This window comes from Entelurus aequoreus, linkage group LG11, assembly GCF_033978785.1.
Source record: "Entelurus aequoreus isolate RoL-2023_Sb linkage group LG11, RoL_Eaeq_v1.1, whole genome shotgun sequence".
Lineage (NCBI taxonomy): Eukaryota > Metazoa > Chordata > Actinopteri > Syngnathiformes > Syngnathidae > Entelurus > Entelurus aequoreus.
Genome location: NC_084741.1, coordinates 13,330,615 through 13,343,981, shown reverse-complemented (window position 1 = coordinate 13,343,981; position 13,367 = coordinate 13,330,615). Strand labels below are relative to the sequence as shown.

The window sequence follows — 13,367 nt, the reverse complement described above, 5'->3', positions numbered from 1 at the left end:
CATATATATATATACACATATATATATATACACATACATACATACATACATATATATATACACACACACACACACATATATATATATATATATATATATATATATATATATATATATATATATATATATATATATATATATATATATATATATATATATATATATATATATAATATATATATATATATATATATATATATATATATATATATATATATATATATATATATATATATATATATATATATATTATATATATTAGAGATGTCCGATAATATCGGTCTGCCGATATTATCGGCCGATAAATGCGTTAAAATGTAATATCGGAAATGATCGGTATCGTTTTTTTTATTATCAGTATCGTATTTTAAAATTTTTTTTATTTTTATTAAATCCACATAAAAAACACAAGATACACTTACAATTAGTGCACCAACCCAAAAAACCTCCCTCCCCCATTTACATTCATTCACACAAAATGGTTGTTTCTTTCTGTTATTAATATTCTGGTTCCTACATTATATATCAATATATATCAATACAGTCTGCAAGGGATACAGTCCGTAAGCACACATGATTGTGCGTGCTGCTGGTCCACTAATAATACTAACCTTTAACAGTTAATTTTACAAATTTTCATTAATTACTAGTTTCTATGTAACTGTTTTTATATTGTTTTACTTTCTTTTTTATTCAAGAAAATGTTTTTAATTTATTTATCTTATTTTATTTGATTCATTTTTTTAAAAAGTACCTTATCTTCACCATACCTGGTTGTCCAAATTAGGCATAATAATGTGTTAATTCCACAACTGTATATATCGGTTGATATCGGTATCGGTTGATATCGGTATCGGTAATTAAAGAGTTGGACAATATCGGCATATCGGATATCGGCAAAAAGCCATTATCGGACATCCCTAATATATATATATATTATATATGTTAGTTTTTTTAATAATATAATATAATCGGGTCTGTGGTTGAACTTGCCTAGCTAGTCATAGTCCAATTACCTCTGGATCTGCATTAAATATGAAATCTGACTACAGGTACCCACGTCTACACCGTACACACACACACATACACATACACACCCACACACACATTCACTCTACCTTCCAGGCAGCAGATCCTCCAGAGTCCGGAGTGGGTGAGCGCCCCCGGGTCCTTCTTGTCCTTGTTGTGGGGGTCGTCCTGGGTGACGTTGGCTGTGCTGTTGCAGATGAGGGCGCGGGAGTACAGCCAGTAGTCCGTCCCTATGGCCACCGTCATCAGGCCGAAGGCAGCGAATGCCCCCACGGTGGTGAGGAGGATCTGGATCCCCTTCTCACACACCATGCCTTCAAGAGACAACGGTAGAGAGAGTGAGGACGGACAAGCGGAAAAAGCAGCAGCAGCCATGCAGGTGAGACCATGAGGAGGAGGAGGAGGAGGAGGAGGAAGATGATGACGATGTGTCCTTGCAGGAGACTCGGATCTTTCTGCTGACTCGGCTTAACAAGTCAGAAGCATTCTCCATATTCATGACCCTGACACCCTCCTTAGAACCCAGACGGCAGGACTGGAGAGGAATGCAAGAACACAGATGATCTTCACCAAAGGGGAAGGAAGGGGCTTATGATGGAGTGCAGGGTGTCCAAACTTTATGATGGAGTGCAGGGGTGTCCAAACTATGATGGAGTGCAGGGGTGTCCAAACTATGATGGAGTGCAGGGGGTGTCCAAACTATGATGGAGTGCAGGAGTGTCCAAACTTTTTACACTCAGAGCCGCTCACTGAAAAGTCTATTTACCGTAATTTCCGGACTATAAGCCGCACCTGACTATAAGCCGCACCAGCTAAATTTAGGGGAAAATACAGATTGCTCCATATATAAGCCGCACCCGACTATAAGCCGCACTTGACTATAAGCCGCACCAGCCAAATGTATGGGAAAATACAGATTGCTCCATATATAAGCCGCACCCGACTATAAGCCGCACCTGACTATAAGCCGCACCAGCTAAATTTAGGGGAAAATACAGATTGCTCATATATAAGCCGCACCCGACTATAAGCCGCAGGGTTTTGATGTGTAATTACCGTAGTATATAGGGGTTCCTGCTACCACGGAGGGGATTGTCGGGACAGAGATGACTGTTTGGGAACGCAAAGCGTCCCCTTTATTAACAATAAATCTTTCAATCATTCAATCAAACTTTCACATCTTTGACATGGCGAACAGCATTCGTGCAGAGTACAAATAATACAACGGTGCAACCTGTACGTTATGAAAATAACCAGCCTACCGGTATATGAAAAGACAGTCTTTAATCATTGTGTCATCGTCTTCCTCCTGCGTACTAAAACCACCGAAATCCTCTTCGTCGGTGTCGGAGAAGAACAGGCTGTAAATAAGCCGCACCCTTGTATAAGCCGCAGGGACCAGAACGAGGGGAAAAAGTAGCGGCTTATAGTCCGGAAATTACGGTACATTTTCCAAACCAAAAGTCAGTCATAAAAATGTTAACAATAATAATGTTTTTTTCTTTTATTTATTTAAATTATTTCATATTATTACATTTTATAGACAGTGTGGGGACTTACACACACTTAAGACAGTGTGGGGACTTACAGACACTTAAGACAGTGTGGGGACTTACACACACTTAGAAAGTGTGGGGACTTACACACACTTAAGACAGGGTGGGGACTTACACACACTTAAGACAGGGTGGGGACTTACACACACTTAAGACAGTGTGGGGACTTACACACACTTAAGACAGGGTGGGGACTTACACACACTTAAGACAGTGTGGGGACTTACACACACTTAAGACAGTGTGGGGACTTACACACACTTAAGACAGTGTGGGGACTTACACACACTTAAGACAGTGTGGGGACTTACACACACTTAAGACAGTGTGGGGACTTACACACACTTAAGACAGTGTGGGGACTTACACACACTTAAGACAGTGTGGGGACTTACACACACTTAAGACGGTGTGGGGACTTACACACACACTTAAGACAGTGTGGGGACTTGAACACACACTTAAGACAGGGTGGGGACTTACACACATACTTAAGACAGTGTGGGGACTTGAACACACACTTAAGACGGGGTGGGGGACTTACACACACTTAAGACAGTGTGGGACTTACACACACTTAAGACAGTGTGGGGACTTACACACACTTAAGACAGGGTGGGGACTTACACACACTTAAGACAGGGTGGGGACTTACACACACTTAAGACAGGGTGGGGACTTACACACACTTAAGACAGTGTGGGGACTTACACACACTTAAGACAGGGTGGGGACTTACACACACTTAAGACAGGGTGGGGACTTACACACACTTAAGACAGTGTGGGGACTTACACACACTTAAGACAGTGTGGGGACTTACACACACTTAAGACGGTGTGGGGACTTACACACACTTAAGACGGTGTGGGGACTTGAACACACTTAAGACAGTGTAGGGACTTACACACACTTAAGACAGTGTGGGGACTTACACACACTTAAGACGGTGTGGGGACTTGAACACACTTAAGACAGTGTGGGGGACTTACACACACACTTAAGACAGTGTAGGACTTACACACACACTTAAGACATGGTGGGGACTTACACACACTTAAGACGGTGTGGGGACTTACACACACTTAAGAGAGTTGTGGGGACTTACACACACTTAAGACAGTGTAGGGACTTACACACACATTTAAGACAGTGTAGGGACTTACACACACACTTAAGACAGGGTGGGGACTTACACACACTTAAGACGGTGTGGGGACTTACACACACTTAAGACGGTGTGGGGACTTACACACACTTAAGACAGTGTGGGGACTTACACACACTTAAGACGGTGTGGGGACTTACACACACTTAAGACGGTGTGGGGTCTTACACACACTTAAGACAGTGTAGGGACTTACACACACACTTAAGACGGGGTGGGGACTTACACACACTTAAGACAGTGTGGGGACTTACACACACTTAAGACAGTGTGGGGACTTACACACACTTAAGACGGTGTGGGGACTTACACACACTTAAGACAGGGTGGGGACTTACACTCACTTAAGACGGTGTAGGGACTTACACACACTTAAGACAGTGTGGGGACTTACACACACTTAAGACAGTGTGGGGACTTACACACACTTAAGACGGTGTGGGGACTTACACACACACTTAAGAGAGTGTGGGGACTTACACACACTTAAGACGGTGTGGGGACTTACACACACACTTAAGACGGGTTGTGGGGACTTACACACACTTAAGACGGTGTGGGGACTTACACACACACTTAAGACAGGGTGGGGACTTACACACACTTAAGACGGTGTGGGGACTTACACACACACTTAAGACAGGGTGGGGACTTACACACACTTAAGACGGTGTAGGGACTTACACACACTTAAGACAGTGTGGGGACTTGAACACACACTTAAGACAGTGTGGGGACTTACACACACTTAAGACAGTGTGGGGACTTACACACACTTAAGACAGTGTGGGGACTTACACACACTTAAGACGGTGTGGGGATTTACACACACACTCAAGACGGTGTGGGGACTTACACACACTTAAGACAGTGTGGGGACTTACACACACTTAAGACAGTGTGGGGACTTACACACACTTAAGACAGTGTGGGGACTTACACACACACTAAGACGGTGTGGGGACTTACACACACTTAAGACGGTGTGGGGACTTACACACACTTAAGACAGTGTGGGGGACTTACACACACACTTAAGACAGTGTGGGGGACTTACACACACACTTAAGACAGTGTGGGGACTTACACACACTTAAGACGGTGTGGGGACTTACACACACTTAAGACAGTGTGGGGACTTACACACACTTAAGACGGTGTGGGGACTTACACACACTTAAGACAGTGTGGGGACTTACAAACACTTAAGACAGTGTGGGGACTTACACACACTTAAGACAGTGTGGGGACTTACACACACTTAAGACAGTGTGGGACTTACACACACTTAAGACAGTGTAGGGACTTACACACACACTTAAGACAGGGTGGGGACTTACACACACTTAAGACGGTGTGGGGACTTACACACACTTAAGACGGTGTGGGGACTTACACACACTTAAGACAGTGTGGGGACTTACACACACTTAAGACAGTGTGGGGACTTACACACACACTTAAGACAGTGTGGGGACTTACACACACTTAAGACGGTGTGGGGACTTACACACACTTAAGACAGTGTGGGGACTTACACACACTTAAGACAGTGTGGGGACTTACACACACTTAAGACGGTGTGGGGACTTACACACACTTAAGACGGTGTGGGGACTTACACACACTTAAGACAGTGTGGGGACTTGAACACACACTTAAGACGGTGTGGGGACTTGAACACACACTTAAGACAGTTTGGGGACTTACACACACTTAAGACAGTGTGGGGACTTACACACACACTTAAGACGGGGTGGGGACTTACACACACTTAAGACGGTGTGGGGACTTACACACACTTAAGACAGTGTGGGGACTTACACACACTTAAGACAGTGTAGGGACTTACACACACACTTAAGACAGTGTAGGGACTTACACACACACTTAAGACGGGGTGGGGACTTACACACACTTAAGACGGTGTAGGGACTTACACACACTTAAGACAGTGTGGGGACTTACACACACTTAAGACAGTGTAGGGACTTACACACACACTTAAGACAGGGTGGGGACTTACACACACTTAAGACAGTGTGGGGACTTACACACACTTAAGACAGTGTGGGGACTTACACACACTTAAGACAGTGTGGGGACTTACACACACTTAAGACAGTGTGGGGACTTACACACACACTTAAGACAGTGTGGGGACTTACACACACTTAAGACAGTGTGGGGACTTGAACACACTTAAGACAGTGTGGGGACTTACAAACACTTAAGACAGTGTGGGGACTTACACACACTTAAGACAGTGTGGGGACTTACACACACTTAAGACAGTGTGGGGACTTACACACACTTAAGACAGTGTGGGGACTTACACACACACTTAAGACGGGGTGGGGACTTACACACACTTAAGACGGTGTGGGGATTTACACACACTTAAGACAGTGTGGGGACTTACACACACTTAAGACGGTGTGGGGACTTACACACACACTTAAGAGAGTGTGGGGACTTAAAACACACACTTAAGACGGTGTGGGGACTTACACACACTTAAGACAGTGTGGGGACTTACACACACTTAAGACAGTGTGGGGACTTACACACACTTAAGACAGTGTGGGGATTTACACACACTTAAGACAGTGTGGGGACTTACACACACTTAAGACGGTGTAGGGACTTACACACACTTAAGACGGTGTGGGGATTTACACACACTTAAGACAGTGTGGGGACTTACACACACACTTAAGACGGTGTGGGGACTTACACACACACTTAAGACGGTGTGGGGACTTACACACACTTAAGACAGTGTGGGGACTTACACACACTTAAGACGGTGTGGGGACTTACACACACTTAAGACAGTGTGGGGACTTACACACACTTAAGACAGTGTGGGGACTTACACACACTTAAGACGGTGTGGGGACTTACACACACTTAAGACGGTGTGGGGACTTACACACACTTAAGAGAGTGTGGGGACTTACACACACTTAAGACGGTGTGGGGACTTACACACACACTTAAGAGAGTGTGGGGACTTACACACACTTAAGACAGTGTGGGGACTTACACACACTTAAGACGGTGTGGGGACTTACACACACTTAAGACGGGTGTGGGGACTTACACACACACTTAAGAGAGTGTGGGGACTTACACACACTTAAGACGGTGTGGGGACTTACACACACACTTAAGAGAGTGTGGGGACTTACACACACTTAAGACAGTGTGGGGACTTACACACACACTTAAGACAGGGTGGGGACTTACACACACACTTAAGACAGTGTAGGGACTTACACACACACTTAAGACAGGGTGGGGACTTACACACACTTAAGACGGTGTGGGGACTTACACACACTTAAGACAGTGTGGGGACTTACCTGACGGCGAGTTTCTATCCTTCGACTCAATTTTGAAATCTTTCCCCTCCCTGGTCAGTGAAGAACGTGCTGCCCCTTCGATCCGGACAGCATCCATCGACTGTTCTCAGCCGCTTGCCCCTCTCTCTCTCCTCGGTACAAAGCCGCGCTCTTCCCCTGTGACTCGCTGTCCTTCTTGCTGAAGTAGTCCTGGACGCTGGTCCCTGCGCTCCTCTCGCTGCGTTCCTCCGCTAGCAGGCAGCCGCCACCAAAGGGCCAACTGTCGTCGTGGTCGTCGTCATCATCATCATCATCATCACTGCTCAGCTGCTGCACACAGATCATAAAGAGTGGTGTGACTTTGCACGTTCCATCCGACAGCCTGCTTTTAATTACGGTCAAATGTAAAAAAAAAGAAACATCCGTAATATTTCTTGAACAAACAGAGCGGTTGTAAATGAGTTGGCTATAATCGTCACAGGCTAGAACATTAGCTACTCCTCCACACAGAACACAACTGCACGGTAACAAATCCACATACCTGGGAATCGATACCCGAGTTCAACAGTACCAAGTTTTGGTACTTTTTGTTTGTGTTAATAATGTTAAAACACTAATTTAAAAAAAATATTTAACACTGCGTTATGCCCTGTCGTTATCTCGTTTTCTTACACTTCCGTGTCTCATTTGCAAGCACTGCACTGTATTATATATGCTGCAGTAGACTTTGCATGCCGTTGCAGTTCCAAGGCCTTAGGTGGCAGTAGTGAGTTATCAATGTTAAAAATATTGATATACATCAATATTACAAAAAAATCTGATTCACATCCAAAACCTGATTTTTTTAAATTACGATTCTAAATCCATTGATCATTTTTAACAATCGATTAAGAATAATAATAGAATCAAATACAGTGTTTCCCATAAACTGCCAAGATACCTGTGGCGGTGGGGGCGTGGCTATGGGCGTGGTCACCATGACATCATCGACTAATTTGCATAATTTACTACAATTATTTGATTTTCTCTAAAAAGGCTCAAAAAATGTATACTTACTAATTAATAATAACAGTTTTGTTTTAAACGTCCATCCATCCATCCATCCATTTTACAATATAATTACAACACTTTATGTACATATTTATATACAGATTTGAACAATAAGTTATTCACTGAAATATATTTATTAATTGTGGTTCTTACAAAAAATATAACTTATAAAATATAAAAGCTAAAATGTCTCAAAGCTCTGCCCCTTTAATTAGTGCATACTAAATTATTTAACTTTAGCCTACTACTACAACCATATTATTTACCAGCAACATAAAGTGAAACAGAGGCAGAGGTGTCCTGCCACAGTCAGTAACAAATAAACAGAAAACAGTAGTGGTGGTAGATAGACACAGAGCTTCATCAAACATCTGATCCACTAAACAAAGAGCTCCAAAATCTTGAACTTTAGACTGCCATCAGTTTTACTCCCTACACTTAACCATGTGTTTCCTACTGGCTGCAGACTTTGTACCCCTTTGTTATATTCACATGTTGTGTTTCTAATAGAAATACATTTAATAAAGTCAAATACAAATAAGGCAACAAGAGAAGTATCCTACACTTCTCTTTTGTAAAGTAAATCTGAAGAGCCGATATGGGCATCCTACATCAACTATATGATTTGCCTGAGAAGCTGGAGAGGACAAAAAAAACAAAAAATTTTTTTTTTAAATATTTTTTTATTTGTGGCGGACGTAATTCTTTCGTGGCGGGCCGCCACAAATAAATTAATGTGTGGGAAACCTTGAAATATATATATATATATAATATATATATATATATATATATAGATATATATATATATATATATATATATATATATATATATATATATAATATATATATATATATATATATATATAATATATATATATATATATATATATTGCTAATATGTTTTTAATGAATACATTTTTGTATCACACACATTAAACAACTATTATTGATATTATTCTCATTATTACTATTATTGATACTGTTGTTTTTAAGACAATGTGGGGACTTAAACACACTTAAGACAACGTGGGGACTTACACGCGCTTAAGACAGTGTGGGGACTTACACACACTTAAGACGGTGTGGGGACTTACACACACTTAAAGGCCTACTGAAATGAAATTTTCTTATTTAAACGGGGATAGCAGATCCATTCTATGTGTCATACTTGATCATTTCGCGATATCGCCATATTTTTGCTGAAAGGATTTAGTAGATAACATCGACGATAAAGTTCGCAACTTTTGGTCGCTGATAAAAAAGCCTTGCCTGTACCGGAAGTAGCGTGACGTCACAGGTTGTGGAGCTCCTCACATCTGCACATTGTTTACAATCATGGCCACAAGCAGCGAGAGCGATTCGGACCGAGAAAGTGACGATTTCCCCATTCATTTGAGCGAGGATGAAAGATTCGTGGATGAGGAAAGTGAGAGTGAAGGATTAGAGGGCAGTGGAAGCGATTCAGATAGGGAAGATGCTGTGAGAGGCGGGTGGGACCTGATATTCAGCTGGGAATGACTAAAACAGTAAATAAACACAAGACATATATATACTCTATTAGCCACAACACAACCAGGCTTATATTTAATATGCCACAAAATAATCCCGCATAGCAAACACCTCCCCCCTCCCGTCCATATAACCCGCCAATACAAATCAAACACCCGCACAACACACTCAATCCCACAGCCCAAAGTACCGTTCACCTCCGTAAAGTTCATTCGGCACATATATTTCCCCAAAGTTACGTACGTGACATGCGCATAGCGGCACGCACGTACGGGCAAGCGATCAAATGTTTGGAAGCCGCAGCTGCGTACTCACAGTAGCGCGTATCCAACTCAAAGTCCTCCTGGTGAGAGTCTCTGTTGTCCCAGTTCTCCACAGGCCAATGGTAAAGCTTGACTGTCATATTCCGGGAATGTAAACAATGAAACACCGGCTACGACGTAGCCGCTACGTGTTTGTGTTGCTGCAGCCGGTCGCTAATACACCGCTTCCCACCTACAGCTTTCTTCTTTGCTGTCTTCATTGTTCATTAAACACATTGCAAAAGATTCACCAACACAGATGTCCAGAATACTGTGGAATTTTGCGATGAAAACAGACAACATAATAGCTGGCCACAATGCTGTCCCAAAATGTCCTCTACAATCCGTGACGTCACGCGCAGACGTCATCATACCGAGACGTTTTCAGCAGGATATTTCGCGGGAAATTTAAAATTGCACTTTACTAATCTAACCCGGCTGTATTGGCATGTGTTGCAATGTAAAGATTTCATCATTGATATATAAACTATCAGACTGCGTGGTCGCTAGTAGTGGGTTTCAGTAGGCCTTTAAGACAGTGTGGGGACTTAAACACACTTAAGCCAATGTGGGGATTTACACACACTTAAGTTGGTGTGAGGATTTACACACACACTTAAAGGCCTACTGAAAGCCACTACTACCGACCACGCAGTCTGATAGTTTATATATCAATGATGAAATCTTAACATTGCAACACATGCCAATACGGCTGGGTTTAATTTATAAAGTGCAACTTTAAATTTCCCGCCACACTTCTGGTTGAAAACGTCTAGATATGATGACGTATGCGCGTGACGTCAATCGTTGAAACGGAAGTATCGGTACCCCATTGAATGCAATACAAAATAGCTCTGTTTTCATCTCAAAATTCCACAGTATTCTGGACATCTGTGTTGGTGAATCTTTTGCAATTTGTTTTATGAACAATGGAGACTGCAAAGAAGAAAGTTGTAGGTGGGATCGGTGTATTAGCGGCTGGCAGCAGCAACACAACCAGGAGGACTTTGACTTGGATAGCAGACGCGCTATCCGACGCTAGCCGCCGACCGCATTGATGATCGGGTGAAGTCCTTCGTCGCTCCGTCGATCGCTGGAACGCAGGTGAGCACGGGTGTTGATGAGCAGATGAGGGCTGGCTGGCGTAGGTGGATAGCTAATGTTTTAAGCATAGCTCTGTGAGGTCCCGTTGCTAAGTTAGCTTCAATGGCGTCGTTAGCAACAGCATTGTTAAGCTTCGCCAGGCTGGAAATCATTAACCGTGTATTTACATGTCCATGGTTTAATAGTATTGTTGATCTTCTGTCTATCCTTCCAGTCAGGGGTTTATTTCTTTTGTTTCTATCTTCATTCGAGAACGATACTATCACGTTAGCTCCGTAGCCAAAGTGCTTCACCGATGTATTGTCGTGGAGATAAAAGTCACTGTGAATGTCCATTTCGCGTTCTCGACTCTCATTTTCAAGAAGATATAGTATCCGAGGTGGTTTAAAATACAAATCCGTGATCCACAATAGAAAAAGGAGAGAGTGTGGAATCCAATGAGCCAGCTTGTACCTAAGTTACGGTCAGAGCGAAAAAAGATGCGTCCTGCACTGCACTCTAGTCCTTCACTCTCACGTTCCTCATCCACAAATCTTTCATCCTGGCTCAAATTAATGGGGTAATCGTCGCTTTCTCGGTCCGAATCGCTCTCGCTGCTGGTGTAAACAATGGGGAAATGTGAGGAGCCTTTCAACCTGCGACATCACGCCACTTCCGGTACAGGCAAGGCTTTTTTTATCAGCGACCAAAAGTTGCGAACTTTATCGTGGTTGTTCTCTACTAAATCCTTTCAGCAAAAATATGGCAATATCGCGAAATGATCAAGTATGACACATAGAATGGATCTGCTATCCCCGTTTAAATAAGAACATTTCATTTCAGTAGGCCTTTAAGCCGGTGTGAGGATTTAAACACACACTTAAGACGGTGTGGGAATTTTTATATACTGTATATACATATATTTTAGAATTATATTTGTACGTCTTGTCACACTGGGTGTTGTGATCCCAGGAGGCCGAAGGACAGGCAGAATGCAATGTATAGGTAGGACTGATATTTGAATCCTACTGCAGGACTCGGCAAAAACACAAAAGACAGCGTGCCGCGGGGAATGCGCACGAGAGGGCATCCGGCAATAAAGTCTCAGCGTAGAACAAAACCCAAAATAACGTATTAGCGTGTCGCTATCAAGAACGCAACCAGTCGCGTAAGGGAGGAAAGTGCGCTGACACCCACATTTAAAGCCCTGTGAACAGTATTCAAGAGCAGCTACAAATAATCAGCACTCAACGGTGACCAAAGAAAAAGCAGTGAAGGGAACCTTGAACACAAGAAAACCACAACAGAGGCACATGTCCCCATAAATGTATATTCTAAGTGTTATAAAGCTGGGATTTGTCTTTCATTAGATTAACATTCTGTGATTTTTGTAAATATATATATATATATATACTTTAAATACGTTTTTTAGGCCAACACTACGCGTACAAGTCGTACGTCAGCAGCCAAGAGGAGCCTTGGCCTTCCAAGAAGATAATTCTGGTACCTTGTACGTGTGGTTGATGGATGGTTCTATAGCGCAGTGGTCCCCCAACCCGGTACCACCGATTGGTACCGGGCTGCGCAACAAATTAAAAAAAATAAAATAAAAAAATAATATATATATATATATATATATTTTAATTAAATCAACATAAAAAAAAAACAATATTTATTTTTTTTATTTATTTAATTAAAAACATTTTTTTTTTTTTTTTTTTTTTTTTTTAATTAAATCAACAGAAAAAACACAATATATACATTATATATCAATATAGATCAATACAGTCTGCAGGGATACAGTCCGTAAGCACACATGATTGTATTTCTTTATGGAAAAAAAAAAAAAATCAAAAAAAACTATAGAACGTACCGGTATACAAGCCGCACCCACAAAATTTTAGAGAGAAAGAAAAAATACGAATTAACCGCACCGAACTATAAACTGTAGATATATACGTTGTGAAATTAGTTATTTACACAGAAATATTCTGTAAATGTTTATTTGCATACCTTAATTGTTTCCAAATGGTGTCTGTAACACGGCAGTAAAACGGCTGATCAAACAAAACAGAAGTCATCGTCATGGACCCGCGAGCTGCGCAAGCTAACTTTCCAATCAGCTAAACAGACTCAATAAGAGGAGTGGTCCAAGGTCAAGGTAGATTTATTTATATATCACATTTCTAAAACAGACTACTGCCCCAAAGTGTTGTACGAATTAAAACAGAAAGGTAAAATATTACAAAATAAGAATCAAAATCACAATAAGCACAAAACATTCTATTTTTAAAACACAGTTAAAATGCATACATTTTTTTGT

At 41.8% G+C, this 13,367-nt stretch overlaps 1 protein-coding gene across 1 annotated transcript in view; it reads right to left on the bottom strand.

The window, feature by feature from the left end:
- The window catches only part of cacng8b (calcium channel, voltage-dependent, gamma subunit 8b), a 106,681-nt gene that overhangs the window by 28,660 nt on the left and 64,654 nt on the right, over positions 1-13,367 (bottom strand). The window contains exons 3-4 of the mRNA XM_062062532.1: positions 7,122-7,430; positions 1,119-1,343 (exon numbers count right to left, since the gene is read on the bottom strand). Coding sequence (XP_061918516.1) covers positions 1,119-1,343; positions 7,122-7,218 — 322 coding nt within the window. The 5' untranslated portion in view covers positions 7,219-7,430. The remainder of the gene's footprint in view (positions 1-1,118; positions 1,344-7,121; positions 7,431-13,367) is intronic.